This window comes from Ambystoma mexicanum, chromosome 4p (assembly GCF_040938575.1).
Source record: "Ambystoma mexicanum isolate Mex_15411 chromosome 4p, UKY_AmexF1_1, whole genome shotgun sequence".
Classification (NCBI taxonomy): Eukaryota; Metazoa; Chordata; class Amphibia; order Caudata; family Ambystomatidae; genus Ambystoma; species Ambystoma mexicanum.
The window spans coordinates 156,786,186-156,809,455 of NC_090927.1; the positions used below are offsets into that span (position 1 = coordinate 156,786,186).

Genomic DNA, 23,270 nt, shown 5'->3' on the forward strand with positions numbered 1-23,270 from the left:
GGAGTAGGTGAGGCTCCACAGTCAAAAATGTTACACACACAGCAAAACACATGTAAGAGTGGGAAAAAAGGCTCACACTCTTACCAGGTGAAAAAAATAAATCCTAGAAATCCAGCAAAGCTGCTGAGGGACTCAGTAGGTAAGGAAAATTAACCATTCTGGAGAGTCTCATTGGGAGGAGGAAATGATACATGATGATGCCCTGGGCCGAGTAGCAAAACGGGCCTGCAAAGGTTGGCCTAATGAGAGAGCAATCCCGGAAGGTCGGAAAACATATTGGAAAGTCAGCGACAAGATCACAGAAATGGAGGGTCTAGTAATGAGAGGCGGCCAAGTAATTCCTCCAAGAGGCATCCGCAAAGTGATATTGTGTAAAGCGCATGCAGGGCATCTGGGCAGCAATATGACAACGCAGAGTGTGTCACGCGTATTGGTGGCCTGGAATGGACCAAGAAATAAGGGCAATGATCGAAAGATGCCATGAATGCGCAAACAGCAACAAACAGCTAAAAGTGAAGCAAGCACCCATGATAACCACAGAAATCCCACCCAGAGTTTGGCATGAAATAGGGCTGGATTTTATTGGCCCGTTGGACGGCATGTCGAGCAACAACAAGTATGGGGTAGTCATGGTAGACTACCTCTCCAAGTGAGTTGAAGTTGAATTTGTGGCAGACATCACCACAGGCACCGTCATAGAAGTACTCAGCTCCATCTTTCAAAGAGAAGTACTCCCCAAAGAGATTGTGACGGCCAATGGAGTGCAACTATTTTCCAGCGAGATGGAAAGCTTTCTAAAGAAGCACAATATCCAGCAATTGAGATCAAGCCTGTATCACCCACAGGCCAACAGGCTGGTAGAAAGGGCAAACCGATTCATTAAAGGAGCCTTAAAATTGGCATGTGCATCAGGCATGAGCCCCCACAAAATCATCAAGAGGCTGTGGCAGCGCATTGCTTGACGCCAAATGCCATCACAGGTGTATCTCCGTTTCAGATATTAAGAGGGAGAAGGGCCGCAGCCACACTGGTACCACCATGGCTACACAAAGTCAGAGAGGACAACGACATCGACATGAGCGGCATCGTGTTCAGATTACAAAAGAGAAAGGAGATCATGAAATCTCAGGGTGACAAACGCAGAGGAACATATTGCACGGAGGTCAATGAAAGGGACTTGGTGAAGATACGCTTGCCCCACAAAGACAGTGCAACGGGCTCCAAATACAGCTAGGCCATTGAAGTCACACGGAAAGGCACCAACCATGTCTACACCAGTAACGGGAGAAGGTGGAACATGGAAATGGTGTCTGTGACCATGAAAAGGGCATCCACAACCGGCCCCTCCGTGGGAGTAGGAGATGGCCATGACCCATGGGAAATATCCAACAGCCCCCAACAACAAGACATGGAGGTCAGGGAAGAAGAAAACCAGCATGAACATGTACCCATGAGCTCCACACCCCGTTCTAGAGAACCACACAGGGAAGCAACCTCAGCAGAACAAACTCCATGAGACACATCCAATGGGAAAGAAGGAAACCAACCAGATTCACAGACTTCGTCATGGACTAGGAAAAAGCCTTTCCTACGAAAGGAGGTGTGTGGGGACTCATCACGCGAGATCTCGGGATAGCGAGATCTCACGAGACTTCACGCTGGAAGCGCGCAACGTGAGGAAAAGGCAGCAGGGTTGGAGCGAGGCACGTAGATGACAGTCGGGCCATGGTGCTCCTCCTGATTGAGGGAAATCAGCCCTCCGACACAAGTCTGCCTCACCAGCAGATCCCTGCAAAAGCTGAGCATAATAACATGGCTGAGGGCAGCCTCGTGGGAGCTCCAGCTGGCAGGGGATATTAATACCCTCATCACATATGCTGTGCAGTGAAACCAACTGCATGGGGCAAAGGAACTGAACCGTGAGGACTCCCCCCCGCCCCCACCCAGCTCCGGACACTTAACCTCTACCCTGTTTGTGTTAGGTGTCATAATAAACACCTCTTTCCACTACGAAAGTGTCCTGTATTCTTTGAGCCCCACTACAGCGAGGCTACCGCCAAATGTTCGGCGGTTGCTGTTTGATATTAAAAGAAGTGACACGCAATACGGAACGGCTCTGTGTCTTTGTTTGATGTCCATACTTCATTGCTCTTGTGTTAACAATACTGTGACTCAACTTTGATACTCATACTGCTAATTCTAAAGACCTAACAAGTTAAGCTATCCACAATAAGGAAGTGTACACAAAAACAACACCTGCTTTTATACTGTTTAAAACCAAGTATTAATCAGTGCAGGCACTAGCTAATCCATTGCATTGACTCAGATATTCCTACCTTGCATGCTTGTGCTCGTAATTCTAGGTCAAGACTCGGAGGCTCTGATTATGCTCGAATTCTACTCTTTACTTCTAGAGCAGCCATCAAAAACCATGAATGAACATCAAACTAACAATGAACTACATATCCCAATAAAGTGAATTCTTAGTTTGTGCTTCTTAGGTTTGTTTGACCATGTGATCTTTCCAGTCCAATCACGTTCCATATTCTCTTATAACTCTCCGAACTTCCTTAATTCCTCTCTTTCTTTGCTGCTCGAGCAGCTGAGCTAAGTGACATTTTACATTCTATTATTATTGATGTGTGATTGTAATTATTGAAGTGATTGCGATTTGAACTAATAGAAACTGCAGCGGTGCGATTTAGAATTGGCGGAGCTTAACTGCAGTAATAACGCGACGGGGCGAAAAGTTCCAGCATTATAAGCTTCGCTAGGAGGCACTGACCCACGGGAGCTCGCGCCATTGCGAACTTACACTCGCGATCAGATAAAGTCGTTTATGTATATATAAATAGCAAGCAGAGAAATCTGGCAACTACAAAACGTGGTGTAGGAAGTCACACGTTCCACAGAGCTCAGTGGAACGAATTTATCCACACGCCATCTAGTGGACAGAAAACAGCACTGCAGACCCGACTGCAACAGGTGCAGGGGGAAAGTTGATGGGATCAGTCCCATGAAAAAACTGTGATTCGAAGTCCCATAACGGCCACAGGGAGGAGGTGAGGCTCACTGTACATTATATAATATATATATATGCATATAATTTGACGGGCCCACTGCCAAGTAATACTGAGAAAGTTGTGAGTGGACCCGCCTAGCTACGAAGAAAAGTGTGTAATTGACGGGGCATCCCAAGGCAACTGCACAGAGTTAAGACACTTGGCACAACTGCGATTATGGGTGGGTACTCAGATGGAGACTGAGAAGGACCCCATGTAAGTGGCATGATGATGAGTCAGGCGGTACAGAGAGTAATGAGTGCCGGTACGCCCCCCAGGAGAGAGGAAAGGTGCATAATGGAGGACCTGGCGACTTTCTTTCGGGGTATGACAGAACTCAGAAAAGCATGCAGGGATAAAGGGGGAAGAAAAAAGAAAACATGCAGGGTTCGTAGTGCCCAGACCCCCCCCCAGGTTCGCCACGGAAGAGCAAAAGTGGCAAGAGGAAGGCGAGGTTGAGAGCCATATATGAATATAGCTCAGATGACACATCTGACGAAGACTGCATGAGCAGCGACAAGTCGGACGAGCACAGAATATCAAGCCTCCTCCTCGAGTGAAGGGCGAGAGCCCAGGAGCAAGAGAGGCAGACCCGAGAATGAGGCACCTCAGGGAGATGAATTCGACTGGGATGCTCTGGTACACCCGAGGTCATCAGAATGGAACCCCCCAGAGAATATGGCAGAATACTTAAGGAAGAGACTCAGAGCTCCACTAAGTAAACAGGCCAGAAACAAAATGAGGTCAGAATGTCCCAGACCCAGGGTCCAGGACGGAGTGGTAGAGACACCCGAGATTGATGAAAGGATGTTAACATTCCTGGGGAAATATGGCAGAGATGTCAAGAAGGGCATAAACCGTCCTTGGAAGGGCATAGACCGTCCTTGGAGATCCTGCCAAGATAAAGTGTTAGATATGGTCGGACCGATCACAAGGATATGGCAGCTGGCAGAGGAGGCCAAACAAAAGAAAGAAGCCATTGGCCCTGAGATAATTGCCGGCTGGGCCCAGAGTACGATATGTCTTCTGGGTAATGCGAATAGCGTGACAGCCACAGAGAGAAGGAGCTCTATCTTGATGAAGATGGACTCGAAGCTAGGGGATCTAGCCCCATCTGAACTGGCAGCGGCAGCCAAAGGCAAATTATTCAGAGAGTCTTTCATAAAAGACATGGCAAAGTTTGCCAATACTTATGCGTCCATGAACAAGGTGCAGGCTTCCCTCAAAAAGATTTTCGGAAGAACTTTTTTCGATAAGGCTGTCAGAGGCAAGGGCAGCTCGGCAGCCGGTACCCTTATCACAGGTCCTACAGTGACAGACATCACTGGAGAGAGCAGGAGGACCGAAGGGCCAACCCATTCTTCTCTTCTAGTGGAAGAGGCAGAGGCTGGAGAGGTTTATGGTCTTTCCATCGAAAGGGTTTCAATCGAAACCCTTTCCAACAAGAATTTTCCATCAAATTTGTTTGCATTGAATGTATTTTTTTGCATTTTTTTGGGGTACCTCCTCAACCCCCTGTTTTTTACCCTTAGAACCCCACCCCAAAGAAAAATGACCCTTTAGCCCATTCATATATGCATACGAAGCAAAGAAATGTGCATTTGATGCAAACAAATGGATGCAAAACTTTTGTTGGAAAGGGTTTCGATGGAAAGACCAGATACCGCTGGAGAGGCAGCGGCAGACAGCAACATCAAAATGCTGCAGGTGAGACGAGACAGTGCGCTAGGAAAAGGATTGAAAGCTGGGATATCTCCAGTGAGAGGGAGAGTGGTGCTGCACGCAAAAAATTGGGTAGAAATATCCTCAGATGCATGGGTTCTACAAATGGTGCAGGGTTTTCATTTAGAATTCTGGCAAGACCCAATTCAGAACTTCCCACCCAAACAGAAAAGGTTCACCAGGGAAGATGAAGCAGAGAAGTATAACAGCTAAGAATAAAAAAGGCGCTCAGCCCGGCCGGAGAAGAACAGAAAGGATTTGTAAGCAATTTGTTTCTAGTGAAAGGCAAACACAAAGTCAGACCAGTGATAAATCTCAGAGCACTGAATTCATTCTTGATATACAGACACTGCAAGATGGAAGCAATTCATCTATTGAGTGGCATCTTGCAGTGAGGGGATTGGCTAGTAAGGATAGATCTCAGGGACGCTTACCTGACGATACCGATCTACCAGAGTCAGAGGAGGCTATTACAGTTCCTCTGGAAAGGCGAGAAATGGGAATTCACAAGCTTGCCATTCGGGCTAGCGTCAGCCCCTTGGTGCTTCACCAAAATGATGAAACCGGTAGTGGGGCACCTCAGAGAACAGGGAATCAGATTGATTATATACCTGGACGAAATATGCATTATGTGCCAGGACAAGGAAACGTTAGCGGGACAGGTCAAGATAACAACAAAATGAGTGATTAGGATTTCTAATCAACTGGGAGAAATTGGAATTAGATCCAGCCCAGACAATGGAATTCTTGAGTTTCATCCTGGAGATAGTTCAGGGCACCCTGAGCTTACTCCTGGGGAAGGTGAACTCCATCAAGAGAGGTAAAGAACATGATGACAAGGGAAATGATTTCCCTCAGGGAGATAGCCAGGCTGGTAGGCAGACTGTCATCTTCAATTCAAGCAATCTTTCCAGGCCCACTACATTACAGAGCGTTACAACGGTTGAAAATAGAACACCTCAGGAAGGGTTTATCCTATGAACAGAGGGGACCCATTACTCTGGAAGCGAGGACAGAGCTAGAATGGTGGTACCACCACACGGAGGCAGCGAATGGTAAGGCGATATTGGGCTCCTCCCCGGACCTGGTAATAAGGGGCTGGGGTGGCAGATGCTGTGACCAGTCGACCGGGAGAGATGGTAGAGACGAGGAATCAGGCCTCCATATCAACTGTCTCAAACTGTTAGCGGGATCCTTTGCAGTCCGTTGCTGGACTCGGGAAGGAGCGAGATGCGCCATCCTGCTCAAGGTGGACAACGTCTCAGCAGTCAGGTACATAAACCGACTGGGAGGGACGAAGTCCAGGATGCTGGAGGTGATAGCCAAGGATTTTTGGCACCTATGTCTCCAGAGACGAGTCAGCGGAACGGCAGAACATGTGCCGGGGGAAGAGAACCAGGTTGCATATTGGACCTTGAGACACTTGTGGGACTCCAGCGATTGGCAGCTGAAAGAGCCAGTATTCCAGGAGATCATACATCACAGAGGACCTGTTTGCTTCGAGGCTGAACAAGAAGATATCCAGATATTTCAGCTGGAGACCAGACCCAGAAGCAGTAGCGATGGATGCCTTTCTCTAGGTTTGGAGACCAGCCATGGAATATACGCATTCCCGCCATTTGCCATGATAGCACAAACTGTGGCGCAGATCAGGAGACAGGGAGCGACAGTGATTTTAGTGACACCGGTCTGGAGGGGTCAAGCATGGTTCCCAGATCTTCTGGAAATGTCTTACGACTTTCCAATTCTACTGCCACACAGACAAGACATAGTGCTGGGCAGAGCTGGAGAACATCACCCACAGGTTGAAACAGGGAACCTGAGCCTGATAGCATGGGCGATTTCAGGAGATCCTGGACCAAGCCAGGTCTTTCGGGAACAGCTCAAGAATTCATCAGAGAATCCTGAGCCCCGGGGACCGGGAAGGCTTACAGAGTGGCATGCCTCAAATGGTGTAATTGGTACATGGAGAGGGAAGTGCATCCCATACGAAGAGATGTGATTTACGTAGTGCATTTTTTAGCAGCTGAAGCAGCACAAGCCAAGACTTATAGGACAATTAATACTTACAGATCAGCGATATCTGCCGGTCATGAATATGTTGAAGGAAAACCAGTGGGGCAACCCCCCTTGATCTGTAGATTGCTGAAAGGAGTTGGATGCTTGAGGCCACCGACTCTGAAATATTCACGCCTCTTGGATGTGAGCGTGGTGTTGAGAATGTTTGAGTCCTGGCTGGACAACGAAAATCTATCCAGCAAAGCACTCTGGGCAAAACTGACTACATGATTGTGTCTAATCTCTTGCAAGAGAGTATCGGAGGTCAGAGCTTTAGAGATGAACAGGAAGTCTTTTTCTCCCACAGGAGTTATATTCTATATAGAAAAGAGAACCAAGACAGGGATTAGAACCGAGGAGTAAATGGCTTTCCCAGATAGACCCAAAGTGTGTCCAGTTAGGTGCCTTAAGGCTTATGAAGCCATGGCAGATCAAGGTAGGCCCGCAGGAGAGTCTCAACTGCTAATAGCAGTAAGGAAGCCGTTTAAGGCGGCAGCGTTGGCCACGTTAGCAAGATGGGTGAAGTGGTGCATGGGACAAGCGGGCATTGACGTGGGGAAGTTTCGGAGCTCATTCGACTGGAGGGGCCATGGCATCTACAGCCTTTGAGCTAGGAGCACGCCTAGAGGATATTTTGAAGGCGGCAGACTGGTCAAATGAAATGACTTTTAAGAATTTTTATTTTAGTCCAATAGATCAGATAGCACCGTTGGTGGTAAGTAAGCTTTAAACAAGCATAATCAGAGCCTCTGAGTCTTGACATAGAGTACAGATTTTCAACACATTCGTTATAGAAAGTCATGATTCTGTTAAAGACTCGGAGGCGAAAGATTATTCCACCCATGCAATCGCTAGAAAATGATATGGATAATAATAAATTGTTTATCAATGTATTGTAATGGTACTGAACATGTCACGGATTGTTATGATATGCGATTAAACACTTGTCCAGGAAGTGTTGTGTCATTGATGTTTTGTATGTCTTGACAGGAACGGAGGCTAAACCAGTGAAAGCGTGAAGAATGATCAAGGTCCTCGAAAGAGAAAAGTCATCTACCGGTTGGGGCTCAAGTTATTAATGATCGATCAGCTGCAGAAAGAGGAGGAATTAAGGAAGTTGTGAGTGTTATATTAGACTATGGAACCTGATTGACTGGAAAGATTGTGTGGTCAAACAAACCTATGAAGAACAAACTACGAATTCACTCATGCTTTATTGGGATATGTAGTTCATTGTTAGTTTGATGTTCATTCATGGTTTTTGGTGGCTGCTCGAGAAGTAAAGAGAATTGGGCATAATCTTTCACCTCTGAGTCTTTAATAGAATCATGACTTTCTATAACAAATGTGTTGAAAATCTGTGTTATCTGAGGGAAAAGAAGTGGCATTGTCGTGCTATTCCTACTTTGTGTGTTATTCTCGTTACTCTTGTGTTGCTTCTAATAACTGCAGTGACTCGTAATCGAAACATAAAAGATGGCCCAACTCATGCTGGTTGCCAAAATGTAATACTAGCTCGGCATCCATATTTGAATGTAGCAACAGTAGTGATTCAATGGCAGGTATTGTCACGACTCGCCTACCATGGAAACTCACGGCTCGCCTGCCATGGAGAGTATGGAGGAAATAGAGGAAGGACTATTCCCTGAGAACGCTGTACGCGGTCTAGACGTTTGATGCTTGCCGGCCATGTCACCATGAGCAATAGAGGAAGGACTGTTCATCCTTTATCTTCCAGGAAGCAACTAACGCATTCGCGTTGCAACTTCCAGTGCTACAGAAGGTAATCCAGCGCTCCTGTGTGTGTGTACTCTTTGCCGCTCCCAAACGGCATACCCTTAGTTTCTGCCATTCTCAGACGGCTTGTACTCCTTGTGCCTTCTACTTTGCCTACCTCTTGTATTCCCCTTCTTCCCCGTGCACGCTTGTTCTATCTACGCGAGGTGCACGCCACGCTACCTTTCCCTTTCACCTCCAGTCTCAGAGTTTCCATCTGTCCGTGTTATTCAAGCATTCAGATCTCCTCCCGGAGATATCACGGAACACATCATCAACAACATTGTGCATTCTGGGATTTGTTGTCCATTCAGCCATAACCATCTGCCAGGGTTTTTCGGCAAGGCTTTTCCCTGCCCTGGGGTGGGCTCCCCGGGGTCCCCGCTGCCAGGCAAGCTGCATCTCTGGCAAAGTGGCCTCTGGTGGAGCTCACTCCCATCACTCCAAACAGGGGAAAAGGACGTGTATGAAGCCCAGCGATAATTGGAGACAGAGAAGGAAAGAGCTATCTTCGGACGACTCCGGGGACACAGATACAGACGATACCTTCAAGACATCAGGTGCGGAGGGGGTTGGTGAAGATGTTAAAGATCAGACAGAACCTGAGAGGTATGCCACATGCTTCACAATTCACTAGGAACCAAGTACCATTATCCAGAAATAGAGAAAGTGCAGTATACTCGCGTTCACCAGAAACCAGGTGACATAATCCGAAAGTAGACAAAAGTGCAATATACTCGAAATGATTGTCAAGTAGTGATGTGCTTCGACTGAATGTAAGTCAACACCAGTGATCGCTCTCATCTCATGTTATTGGTAAATGCTACCTTCAATACAAAGAAAAAGGGGTCCAGTAATATGCCATAGATGTTAAGAGTCTGATATTCATTGGTTAGCCCTGATGTTTAAAAGAAAATTCAACAGGACTGTGGCTTCTACTGAATTTGGTGCATTCACAACGTTTGCTATGTTGTTAAGATAACAACCATGAAAAACATTTCATGATGGTGGTGATGACAGTGTATAGAACCATTCCGCCCTAATTGACCCTTTCCTTACCTGTGTATCCTGCAGCAATGCTGACCAGCACAGCACAGGCAAAAACGACTGCAATTTGGCCTTTCATTCTGTAGAAAAAAAGATATGTGTTCAACCGACAGTAAAAACGTTGTAAACTTAGACAAATGTAAGTATGCAAACTTGGCTGATTTTCTGGGATTAAAGCAAAATATGATTTCTATGATGCAGCTGGCACCACATAATCCCTGTGTGAGGAATTGATGTCTGGCAAGGGTGTAGAAGCCCTGGCCATTTTCTTTTTTTTTATTAATTAATACAAAGATGACAGCAAGGTGTCAGACTGGAAGGATCTGCCAGAACTGGAGGAGTTGTGTTCAGCTGGTGTCCCAGGTCTGGTTGACTTTTGCCAAGAGCAGAGTGACTGTCCCACTCTGGCCAGTCTGTTGAGGCAGACACAGGAACAGGTGCAGGGTGGAGGTCCTGAACCACTCCTAAAGAGGGAACAGGTGCAGAGAAAAGGCCCTGGCCTATTCCAAAAGCAGGAACCAGTGCAAGGTGAAAGCCCTGACCAGTTCAAAGACAAGAAGCACATGAAATTCTGGGATAAGGCACAGTCAGGAGTTGGTTGTTCACCCAGGAGTTTCTTACAAAACGTGGTTCCTGACAAACCTGCTGGCCACTTAGATGTGGCTGGGACATCTGACAGCTCGTCAAATCATTTCTATAATCACTGTGTGGGTTCAGAGATGAAAAATGTGCACTCGGTGCAGTCCTGCCTAGGCACTGGCATGGCATGTGAAGGACTATGTGAGGTTGCTGCAGGGAAGACCTAAACATGGAGTGAGAATCCACAATTTGAGAAAGGATATTTCATGTGCCAGTGCTCCCATGCCGCCTTAGCTACACCCATGGCCTGGCTCCCTTAGACAAAGGGATCTTCCCTGCCTGGCCCAGATTGACCCTGCAGAATAGGCTCTAAGGCTTTGTTAACGCTTCAGTCCAATCTTTAGAAGCATTCTCTTTCACGTGGTGGCAGTGTTCAAAGTAAAAAAAATAAAGTTGTAGAAACTATGTTCCTCCTGCCCGCCCCCTTCTGCTCCCTCTCCACCCTCCCAAACGGTTCCCCACCGAACCCCTTCTCAAGCCTCCACAATTCAAACACCATACCTTCCTTTTTCCACTCCACCCCACACTGCTGTGTTTACAACAATACTATCAAGTCCCATGAAAACACAACAAACGAAAATGCACTTAAATAACTACCATTAGTTGGTCATTGTCCCCCCACAGTATGCATCTTTAAGCAGCCTCCCCCTTCCAATCACCCACCATTTCCACCTGCGGTTATAAACACATACCCCTGCCCATTATCTGTACAGATATGGTGTCTACAGCAATCCATGATTCATTGCAGAAGACACAGATCACTGCTGAATCAGTCTTTGTGACTGCTGAATAAAAAAAAGGTGTCTTTCACTGCCATCCTGGAATGGTGCTCCAGGTCAAGTAAAATAAGGGAGCACTGACAGATTTTGCCAAAAAGTAAGGGAATTTTGTATCCTTTAGTTCCCGCCCACTTTTACCTCTGCATGGTGATGAAGTTTGAAACTGTGGGGCTCATTACGAGTTGGCTGCCTCCAAACTCGTGTCCGGGTTATCGGAATGGGGACTTACCGGGTCATTCCAACCTTGGAGGACCCGGTAAGTCCCCATTCTGAAAACCATTCCCCATTCCCATTCGAGCCCCCATAGGGCTCAATGGGAATGGGGAAGGCGCTAATAACGGCCCCGCAAATAGCGGGTCCGTTGTTAGCTCCCTGTTCCCTTAGCGGCTCCCGCTAAAGGCGGCTGGTAAAACCAGCCGGTCTTAGTGGGATCCGCTAAGGAACCTCAGAATGCGGCGGTAGGGGGTTAACGGCACCGGCATCCTTACCGGTGCCGTTAACCCCTTACCGCCACACTCGTAATGAGGCCCTGGGTCTAGCCAATCACTTCCTGGGACGGGCTGAAACTATCTGAATTCTGAAGATGCAAATCTCTGATAAAAAATATTTGTTTCATTCTGAGAACCTATGAGTGCAAGGCAAGTTGTATAACTTTATTTATGGTTTTGGTTGTAGCTATGATGCTTTATATTTACTTTAGATATGTGTTATGAAGGAAGGCTCCTGGATACTCCAAATTAAGTTGTGTGGCGAACCAGAAGTTTGGACTCAGAGCAGAGGACATGCTTGTGGCTTCGAGGTACACCAATTGGATTCGGGGAAGGCCATCTCTCTCTCTGTCTCCTCTGTAAAGAAGCTCCCTTTTGATGAAAATGAACGGCCTTGCTACAGAATTGCTCCTCATGAACGATTCATTTGAAGGATTCAGTAAAAATTGGGCCATTCTTTTGGGAAAATGTTAAGCCAGATAACAGAGGATGGTCATCAGGGTCCTTTCTAGAGAGAGAGGGTGTCGGAGTGTCAGAGTGTTGGGCTTGCTGAACCCCAGAGAACCTCTTAATGTTTCTGATAGTTTGGCCGCCTCTTGTAAGGTAGGACTTAGGGCTTGCTCCAGGATCCCTTGGGCAACAGCCTCCCGTACCTTGACATGGTATGGACTTTTCCCATGGTTGTATAGGACCACCTGTATCTCCCCCCTGTAATCTGGGTCTATCACCCACACTGCCACATACAAGGAATATGGCCAGGCTAACCCTGACTTAGCTGCCAGCTAACATAAGCCACAGGTGAAGGGGAGATTCTGACTCCAGTGGTAACCAGCAGTCTTTCATTTTTGGGGATTTGAATGTCCTCAGTGTTAAAAGAATCAAACCCTATCGACTGAGAGGTGACTTGAAAAGGGAGTTTGGCACTGGGGTACAAATATCAGATTAGCATGGTCCCCATCCGTGTGTCGGGTGGTACTGATCCCTCTGGGAGAATTTGACTAATCCTCTCCACCAATGTCTTATACCCACCTCACTTCCTTGAGATGTCCCACTCTGGGGTGGCATTTACACTTTGCAAACCAATATTCTTGTTATGGTGTTGATTACTAAGGAACACTGTAGCATGGGAAGCCATGCCATTGAATGTTATTGGATCAGATTCTTTGCTTCAGGTTCTGATGATGTCACAGAACCTGTATGTGTTTATGTTGTTCTCAAAGTTCTACAGTTTGTCAGTTGAAGCCTCTTGTTGGAGTAGAGGGGTCCTCAATGTTGTGGGGGGTCTTTCTTTCCTGTTATCTTAATAAATACTTAATACGAAGACTTACCTGTGTCCAGAGCGTCTTTGTAACAATTCTCAATGTCATTAGTTCTTGTGTCCCTCTGGATCCCTTGACTCAGATGTCGGCTATGCACAGGCTCTCAAGCACCTTGGTTCACCTTCTAGTAACTTTCTGCCAGGGAAGGCATCCCTTTTCTCCTGTTATGACTCAGCAACCTGATTCTCTGTACTTTCTACTGGAGATTTCCCCGCTTTCTCAAGTTGGGTCATGCCATTCTGAATCTCTTGAGTTGCTACTGGAGATTGCGTCCCTTTCTCCTGTTGGTACTTCGCAATCTGATTCTCTTGAGTTGCTACTTGTAACGCTCACCTGATTCCCGTAGAGGCGCCGGTCTTGACTGGGCGTATACCGTATCTTCAAAGGTGATGTGTAACACACGGCTGGCTCTTTGGGCTGGACCTCTGTGCACTGTATGTCTGGCTCGAAGGGTAAGATGTCTTAGGTAAGTGAACGCCGTGCTCTCCATCTGCCTCGAGGCAGGGTGCTGTAACCAGTTTCTTCACTGGATAAGGGGAGCAGGCCTCTTGACTTCAGAGGACTGCTGTCTGTCGTTTACTGCACGAACGGTAAGTTTCGAGTAATTCTAATGTCTTTAAAGTCTTTAGTAATGATGTCTCTTGTTTTGCAGGGTTCCGGCGATGGCGGATGGCGGGCTGAAGTGAGTTGAAGATGGAGCCCGTGTGATGAATAGAAGCGCCTGGAAGCACGTAAGTAAGCGCTTGTTGCCTGCTTCACGATGCGCTCTAACTGTCTTTTTATTTTGCAGGTACAAGTTCGGGGCGGCTGCAGAGTGCCGGAATACCCACTGGGTTAGATGTGGAAAGGAGTAATGGCACGTGAGTATTAAAGTTCCCCAATGTCTTTAAACGCACCTTGTTTTGTCTTTCAGATGCGGGATGCAGCGCCGAAGGCCTCCGGAGCGTGCGAAGAGTTGGTAAGCGTTTGTCTTTCAGATGCCGTAATGCAGTGTGAAGACCTCCGGAGCGCACGAAGAGTAGGTAAGCCTTTGTCTTTCAGATGCCGGAATGCAGCGCGAGGCGTTGGTGACAGCCGATGGACCAGGCAAGTGAAGAGCTGTCACTGAAGACCGTAATGCTAACCTGTTCTTTCTTGTCTTTATAGGTGTTGCGGAAGACTGGATTCAGAATGGTAAGCCTTTTTCCTTAGGCCCAGGATCAGATGCAGAAGACACGATGAGCGTTCTGCTGCTGAGGATGCAGAATAACGCAAAGCAAGATTCATCCATCGGGTGTGGTTTAAATAGCCTCCTGTAGTGCTTAGGTGTCTCCTTCCACAGCCACGCCTAGGTAAGAAAAGAGTTCCTGCTTTCCAGAAGAGTTCCAGTGTTCTGAATCTAGGGAGTGGCTCCTGCCCCACCCAACAGGAAAAGTAGTTCCAAACAGAAGAGGATCAGAGACTCAACTGGCAGGCAAGTAAGCAGCATGGTCTGCTGCAGGTAAGTCCACCCAAGCATTATGAGCCTGGCGCTTCCAGCGCTGGGACTGGGCATATTTATGAGCCTGGTGCCACTGGCGCCAGGACTGGGTCCAAAAGGTCCCAATTGGGACTGGTTGGCACTCGGAACCTAGGTTATGGATCTGCTTCCAAGGGAGTTGGGAAAACCCTGACCTTTTGGAAGCAGAGATCATGACAGTAGCCCCCCTCAAGGCCCCTCCCAAACCGGGCTTCTCCGGGGGTTTTGGCTTGTCAGGAAATGTTCGGTGAAATCTTTTGATTAGGCGAGGAGCGTGGACATATTCAGCAGGTTCCCAGGATCTCTCTTGGGGGCCGTAGCCTTTCCAGTCAATTAGGTAGAATAGTTTAGATTTGGAGATCTTGGAGTCCAGAATGCTTTTGACTTCAAACTCGAGTTCTCCATCAACTAGGATAGGTTTTGGAGATTTGGTTAGTCTGGTTTGAGGTTGCACGGGTTTTAATAGAGAGACGTGGAAGACCGGATGTATCTTCATGTGCGGGGGCAAGTCCAACTTGACCGCTACTGGGTTTACTATGGTAGTGATGGAATAGGGACCAAGGTATCTTGGGTTGAATGTGCGTGGCCCTTTTAGAGGTAGATATTTGGTGGATAACCAGACTTGATCCCCTACTTGATATTGAGGGGCTTCCTTCCGATGTTGATCTGCTCCTTTCTTGTATTGTTCTTTAGCCCTTTGAAGGTGAGAAACAGCTTCCTTAAAGGCTTGGGTGATTGTAGAATGCAGGTAGTCTTCTGCTGGTGTTTCAAGATCTTGGAGGGTATCCAACTCCGAGGTTCGAGGGTGACTGCCGTACAAAAGAAAAAACGGGGTTTTCCCAGTTCCTGAATGGACAGAGTTATTGTAGGCATATTCGGCTATCCAAAGGATGTCTTTCCAAGTTTTTTCAGTTTGTTGCAGCATGCAGCGTAAATACTGTTCCAGAGTTTGATTGGTCCTCTCGGTTTGTCCGTCGGTCTGAGGGTGGTGACTGGTCGATAGTCTCACATCAATTTGAGCCGACCGACAGCAACTTCGCCAAAAATGAGAAATAAATTGACTACCTCGATCCGAAATTAGAACCGAAGGAAAACCGTGCAGTCGGACGATGTTTTCGAGAAATTCTCGGGCCATAGTTGCTGCTGTTGGCAAGCCTTTGAGCGGAATGAAATGCGCCATCTTGGAGAATAAGTCCACGATTACTAGAATCGTTTTGTATCCGGAGCATGGAGGTAGATCGGTGATGAAGTCCATAGAAAGCGTATGCCAAGGGCGAGGTGGGATGTCAATAGGGCGTAAGAGGCCTGCTGGTCTTTCCTTTTGACTCTTGTTTTGGGCGCATACTCCACAGGACATTATAAAGTCTCTGATATCTTTTTTCCAAGACGGCCACCAGAAGTAGCGCTTGATCTTTTCTGAGGTCTTGGCCATACCGGGATGTCCTTCCATTAAAGAATCGTGACAACAAGAGATTACTTTTTTCTGTAAATCTGTGCTGGGTAGGTATAATCGTTCTTGGAAATACAATAAGTTGTCCTTTACTGCAAAGTCCTTTCCCTGCAGATGCCAATTCTGTTTGTCTGCTGGAGTTACAAGTTGCCTGGCTTTATCCTTAACTTCCTCTATGGATTCTGTGGCGATTACACCCAGAATTCTTTGTTCGGGAATGATTGGTACAGGTTTAGGGTTGATCAAGTGTTCTTCCACTCCCATCCGAGAAAGGGCATCAGCTTTACCGTTTTTTGTACCAGGTCGATAGGTAATTATGAAGTCAAACTCGGCAAAGAATAATGCCCAACGGAGTTGTCTAGAGGATTGGGCTTTTGCGGTTTTCAAATATTGCAGGTTTCGGTGATCCGTAATCACAGTAACGGTGTGTCGGGCCCCCAGCAGATAATGCCGCCAAGCCTTAAAGGCAGACTTGATAGCCAGAAGTTCCTTGTCAGTAATCGTGTAATTGATTTCAGGAGGCGAGAATTTGCGGGACCAAAATGCCACGGGATGCAACTGATTGGTTACCGGGTCCTTTTGTGATAGAACTGCCCCCATAGCAAGGCTTGAAGCATCAGTTTCCACGATGTAGGGGAGTTCGGGGCGAGGGTGTTTTAAGATTGGTGCAGAGATAAATTTAGTCTTCAAATCCTGGAAAGCTTGTTCCGCCTCGGTAGACCATTCAAAACATTTGTTTTTCTTTAACAAGGCAGTGATGGGCTGGACTATTCGAGAGAATTCGGGGATAAACCTGCGGTAAAAGTTAGCGAAGCCTAACATGCTTTGCACACCTTTTACGGAGGATGGTGATGGCCATTTGAGAACTGCATCAACCTTCTTTGAATCCATACGCACTCCGCCAGGTGATAATATGAATCCCAAGAATTCAACTTCAGTCACGTTGAAAACACATTTTTCCAACTTAGCGAAAAGTTTGTGTTGACGCAATCTTTCGAGGACCATTTTCACGTGTTTCCGATGTTCAGATTCCGATGAAGAATAAACAAGGATGTCGTCAATGTAAACAACAACACACACATCTATGAGCTCTCTGAGGACATCGTTCATAAAATATTGAAAGGCGGCCGGGGCATTACAAAGTCCGAAGGGCATGACCTGATATTCAAATAGCCCATACTTGGTGCGGAAGGCCGTCTTCCATTCATCGCCCTCTTTTACTCGTACCAAGTGGTAAGCTCCTCTAAGATCCAGCTTTGTATATATGCATGCTTTTCTGACTTGGTCCAGGAGTTCAGGGATCAAAGGTAACGGATATCTATTCTTAACGGTGATCTGGTTCAGGGAGCGATAATCTATACAAGTTCTAAGGTCTCCTTCCTTTTTTGGAACGAAGAACAAAGCTGAAGAAGCAGGGGACTTGGAAGGACGAATAAACCCATTTGCCAGGTATTGATCCAGGTATTGTCGAAGGTGAAGGTTCTCAGGCTCGGTGAGGGCATAAATTCTACTACAAGGAGGAGTAGATCCAGGTATCAGGTCGATCTGGCAGTCATAAGACCTATGAGGAGGTAGAGAGTTAGCCTGATCCTTCCGGAAAACATCTTGGTATTCTAGGTATTCGGGAGGTAACTGGGGAGTCTCTGAAGAAATTGCTGCCAGTGCAACACCAGGTGGAGGGTGACAAGTAGAGACACATTCTGGAAACTGGACCGTTCTTGCTCGCCAATCGATCAGAGGATTGTGTTTCTCTAACCAAGGTATTCCTAGAATAATCTGAAACTGAGGGGCCATGATCACATCGAACACGATCTTCTCATGGTGTCCATCTTGACTTTCTAGCGTCACTTCTTGAGTGGTATGCGTTACTGGCCCGGAGGCTATCTCCGTACCATCCACCGTAGTAATGACGTCCTTTACAGCCTTGGGACAAAGAGTTAGATTCATCCTCAAAACCATTTCATGATCCACATAATTGCCGATGGCACCGCTGTCGACGTAAGCTTCAATTGCATGTAATCGATCCGGATTATCAGGGCTAATGAGGACCATAGGTATCACGAAATGCGAGGTCACAGAACTGGTTTTCACGCTCGGCAAGAGGACCTCTATTCTTGTCGGGCGAGGTCGTTTCCCTGCTCAGAGTTTGTAACTTTGGTAACTGCAGCTCCTACTGCCTTCTTGGCAGGTTTCACCGGACAGTCTCGAAGAAAGTGCCCTGAGTTTCCGCAATAGAGGCATAATTGCAACAGTTTTCTCCTTTCCCGCTCCTTTTGTGTTAGAGGACCTTTCAGACCCCCTATTTGCATGGGTTCCCCGGAGTCTACTCCTTTGGAAGGAGTTGGCGGTTTGGAAAATACTCGAGCATCAAACTTGGAACGATCAGCCTTCCTGTTCTGCAGTCTGTGATCTATTTGAACGACTAAGTCTATATAGTCCGAACAATCTTGTGGGGGATTCACTACTTGGGCTAACACATCTTTGAGCTCTCCGCGTAGACCTCTATAAAACAGCGTAATCCTTTTGTCCTCAGGCCAGTGAGTTTCCACTACCAGTCTGTTGAAAGACGCAATATACGCCAAAAGGTCTTGATTACCTTGTCGCAACGAAAGAAGCTCATTGTCCAAGGCCTGCCCCTGTGAATGTCGTGCGAACAGTTTTTCCATACTGAGCTGAAAAGCTTGAAAATCATGGAGGACCGGATCATCTTGATTTACTAGAGGGATCGACCAGTCTGCCGCATTGCCACTAAGGTACGAAAGCACGAAAGCTACTTTAGCTTGATCAGTTGGAAAGGCTGCTGGCCGGCATAAGAAGTGCAACCGGCACTGATTGATAAATACTGCAAACCTCTTTGGGTCACCAGAAAATCGTTCGGGCGGAGCCAGAGGTACATTCCCAGGTAGGTTGATCTGCACTGGATTCATAGAGGATGTAGAAGGAAGATTTCCCCCAGATGCGGGTAACGGGGTCTGTCCGGCTTGTGACTGTAGCAATTGTCTAGCGAGGTCATCTGTTCGCTCCTTGGAAATAATCAGTTCCCTTCTTAGAGCGTTCGTTTCCTGACGGGCTGCATGCACTTCTGCCCTTAGTTCCCCAAGTAACTGGGCTAGCTGGTCGGTATCCGAGGTTTCCATAGCGCCTGGACGGGAGTTTTTTGGTAGGCTTTGCGTTCTGTAACGCTCACCTGATTCCCGTAGAGGCGCCGGTCTTGACTGGGCGTATACCGTATCTTCAAAGGTGATGTGTAACACACGGCTGGCTCTTTGGGCTGGACCTCTGTGCACTGTATGTCTGGCTCGAAGGGTAAGATGTCTTAGGTAAGTGAACGCCGTGCTCTCCATCTGCCTCGAGGCAGGGTGCTGTAACCAGTTTCTTCACTGGATAAGGGGAGCAGGCCTCTTGACTTCAGAGGACTGCTGTCCGTCGTTTACTGCACGAACGGTAAGTTTCGAGTAATTCTAATGTCTTTAAAGTCTTTAGTAATGATGTCTCTTGTTTTGCAGGGTTCCGGTGATGGCGGATGGCGGGCTGAAGTGAGTTGAAGATGGAGCCCGTGTGATGAATAGAAGCGCCTGGAAGCAAGTAAGTAAGCGCTTGTTGCCTGCTTCACGATGCGCTCTAACTGTCTTTTTATTTTGCAGGTGCAAGTTCGGGGCGGCTGCAGGGTGCCGGAATACCCACTGGGTTAGATGTGGAAAGGAGTAATGGCACGTGAGTATTAAAGTTCCCCAATGTCTTTAAACGCACCTTGTTTTGTCTTTCAGATGCGGGATGCAGCGCCGAAGGCCTCCGGAGCGTGCGAAGAGTTGGTAAGCTTTTGTCTTTCAGATGCCGGAATGCAGTGTGAAGACCTCCGGAGCGCACGAAGAGTAGGTAAGCCTTTGTCTTTCAGATGCCAGAATGCAGCGCGAGGCGTTGGTGACAGCCGATGGACCAGGCAAGTGAAGAGCTGTCACTGAAGACCGTAATGCTAACCTGTTCTTTCTTGTCTTTATAGGTGTTGCTGAAGACTGGATTCAGAATGGTAAGCCTTTTTTCTTAGGCCCAGGATCAGATGCAGAAGACACGATGAGCGTGCTGCTGCTGAGGATGCAGAATAACGCAAAGCAAGATTCATCCATCGGGTGTGGTTTAAATAGCCTCCTGTAGTGCTTAGGTGTCTCCTTCCACAGCCACGCCTAGGTAAGAAAAGAGTTCCTGCTTTCCAGAAGAGTTCCAGTGTTCTGAATCTAGGGAGTGGCTCCTGCCCCACCCAACAGGAAAAGTAGTTCCAAACAGAAGAGGATCAGAGACTCAACTGGCAGGCAAGTAAGCAGCATGGTCTGCTGCATGTAAATCCACCCAAGCATTATGAGCCCGGCGCTTCCAGCGCTGGGACTGGGCATATTTATGAGCCTGGTGCCACTGGCGCCAGGACTGGGTCCAAAAGGTCCCAATTGGGACTGGTTGGCACTCGGAACCTGGGTTATGGATCTGCTTCCAAGGGAGTTGGGAAAACCCTGACCTTTTGGAAGCAGAGATCATGACACTACTTGAGATTGCGTCCCTTTCTCCTGTTGGTACTTTGCAATCTGATTCTCTTGAGTTGCTACTGGAGATTGCGTCCCTTTCTCCTGTTGGTACTTCGCAATCTGATTCTCTTGAGTTGCTACTGGAGATTGCATCCCTTTCTCCTGTGTGTACTTGGCAATCTGATTCTCTTGAGTTGCTACTGGAGATTGCGTCCCTTTCTCCTGTTGGTACTTCGCAATCTGATTCTCTTGAGTTGCTACTGGAGATTGCATCCCTTTCTCCTGTGTGTACTTGGCAATCTGATTCTCTAGAGTTGCTACTGGAGATTGCATCCCTTTCTCCTGTGTGTACTTGGCAATCTGATTCTCTAGAGTTGCTACTGGAGATTGCATCCCTTTCTCCTGTGTGTACTTGGCAATCTGATTCTCTTGAGTTGCTACTGGAGATTGCGTCCCTTTCTCCTGTTGGTACTTCGCAATCTGATTGTCTTGAGTTTCTACTGGAAATTGCGTCCATTGCTCCTGTTGGGACTTGGTGATCTGATTCTCTGGTTCTTCTATATTTCTGTCTTTTTTTATATCACTTAGGACTATCCGGTCCTGAATTAGTCTGCTTACGGCCTCTTTAGCCGTTAAAGGGTTTGAGGTTTGCATCGCCCCCTTGTAGCACTCAACCACCCACTTGCCTTCTTCCTTAGCGGCCTGCATGCCTACTTTCTCTCAGTACTAGCCTATTTGACCGAAAACAATTGACCTAATGACCAATTTGGTCGAATTTTGCATGGGTGATTTGGCCTTCGGGGTAATTTGGTCACATGTATTGCAAAATACCAACCATGGAGAGCGGGGCCATGGAGAGCGGGGGTGTTCCCCGCTCACCATGTTTGCTATTTTGCAATTTAGGAGGTGCAGGGGTGTCCCCCACTTCCCTAAAATTGGAGGCGGGGAACAAAAAAACAACAACAAAAAAACGCAGGTGTGTTTAAATTGGCACCCGAGCAAATTGATTTTCGGTCAGTTTGCTGCGATTAAAAATAATTTGGTAAAACATACCCAAACCTTTCTCTCATCGCTTCTGCCAGAGAGGGTCAGTGATGCTTGTGTCGGTGGCGTTTGTCTCCACCAGCCTTTCGGTCACTTTTCGTTGTGGCAGCCTTTTTGGAACCTCGCCAGTACTCGCGGTTCTCTCTCTCTTAGCACAGGGTTTGTGAAGCTCTCGTCTCTCGCGTTCCTGGATTCAGCAGCATTTTGCGGTCTCCGGGCCCACCACGTCCTCTGCGTGGTCCCACCTCCACGACAGTCTATGTTCCATGCTCCAGCGGCAGCATCTGCTCTGCATGTCTCCAACCCTGCTGTTCCGCTCTGCATTAGGAAGTCTTCTCCAGGTAAATACTTTAGAGCTTTTATAGTTATCTCGGAAACAAGAGGTCATTGGCTTCTGATTGTAGTATGTCAAGTCTGAGGAGGGTTCAGCAGTGGTGTAAGTCAAACAGAAAGGTTTTTATTACCTTTATAACTTCTATTGTCCCCATACAGGCTGAGAGTACAGATGTTATAGGGCTTCTTACTGCACGCTGGGAGTCCTCATCCCCAAGCGGGGAGTCACCCTCAGTGAGGTCTCACTTGCCCAATCCCCCGAGGGTGGGTCGTACAGAGCAGGATCATCTCCCCAGCCTCAATGGAGGTGGCTCCCTCTTGGGGAGAATGGACAAGTACCCTGGATTCATTACAGTTTCCATAAAGTTCTATTCTACATTCAATCATTCACTCATACATTCCAGACATTCATGCATTCGTCCAGAAGCACATCCTTATCAAACACACATCACAACACACTGGTATGAAGAAGCCACTCAAACATCTAGGCACGCCTTCATTGTTACATATCTAATGAAACTCAAAACACTATACGGTTCTACGTTATTTCGCCACTGTATTTTTCATCGCGGGTTTTTTCATCGCCGTTTTTTTCTTCGAAAAACTCGGTTTTTTTTGTTTTTTTTTTGGGGGGGTTAACCCACCAAGACCCCCCTTTTTTTATTGTTTTTATTCCCTTACACCCACAACCATATATTTATTTTTTTACCCCCCCCAAAAAAAAACAAGTTTTTTTCAAAATAAAAACGGCGATGAAAAAACCTGCGATGAAAGATACCGCGGTGAAATGCGTGTATACCCACTATACACACAAACATCCACAAAACACTATACACACACACACACACATCACTCACCCTCTCGCACTACCACACATTATGACCCACTTTCACACCGGTCACACTAACCGAAAACAAATGCAACTGGCATATTTCTGATGCCACCTGACCAACCTACAGTTACACATGAAGGTGGATGATCATTGTTTGAGTAGACTCTTCTCACAACTATGACTCACCTCCACGTGTAGACTTTACTCAATACTCAGATACTTGCATACTTCAGATTCCTCCTGACCCACCTCAATGTGCTTTCTACTCACAACAATTACCCACCTCCATGTGTACTCTATACTCACAAACTCACTAACTCTGAGAGCATTGAAGTGCTACAATAAATGGCATGCCTCCTGACTAACTTCTAAGTATAGTCATAACTCACTACATTTTTGAGAGCTCAGAGGCCCCATAACATCAAGCATACTTCAGCTGCAAGCTACACCACGTCACTCTATTCCAAAACATGGCACACATATTTTGCTACATTGATATTGCTTGAACGATCCAATCAACAATATCAAACAATATTGCTACCAGGGATATATACTAATAATATTTTTACTAATTCCCTCAAGTCTTTATAACATGTGAACTCCACATGTGTAGCATCTGTGTCTCTGTTGTCAATTAACTTTATTTAAAGATAAATGTTAACTTATCCTACAAGTCCATCCTGCCAAAAGGTGCAGCTCTATCTCTGCA

The 23,270-nt window shown here is 47.0% G+C and overlaps 1 protein-coding gene across 1 annotated transcript in view; it reads right to left on the minus strand.

The window, feature by feature from the left end:
- Positions 1-23,270, minus strand: part of LOC138453090 (fucolectin-like) — a 315,933-nt gene that overhangs the window by 191,176 nt on the left and 101,487 nt on the right. The window contains exon 2 of the mRNA XM_069605594.1: positions 9,678-9,745. Coding sequence (XP_069461695.1) covers positions 9,678-9,744 — 67 coding nt within the window. The 5' untranslated portion in view covers position 9,745. The remainder of the gene's footprint in view (positions 1-9,677; positions 9,746-23,270) is intronic.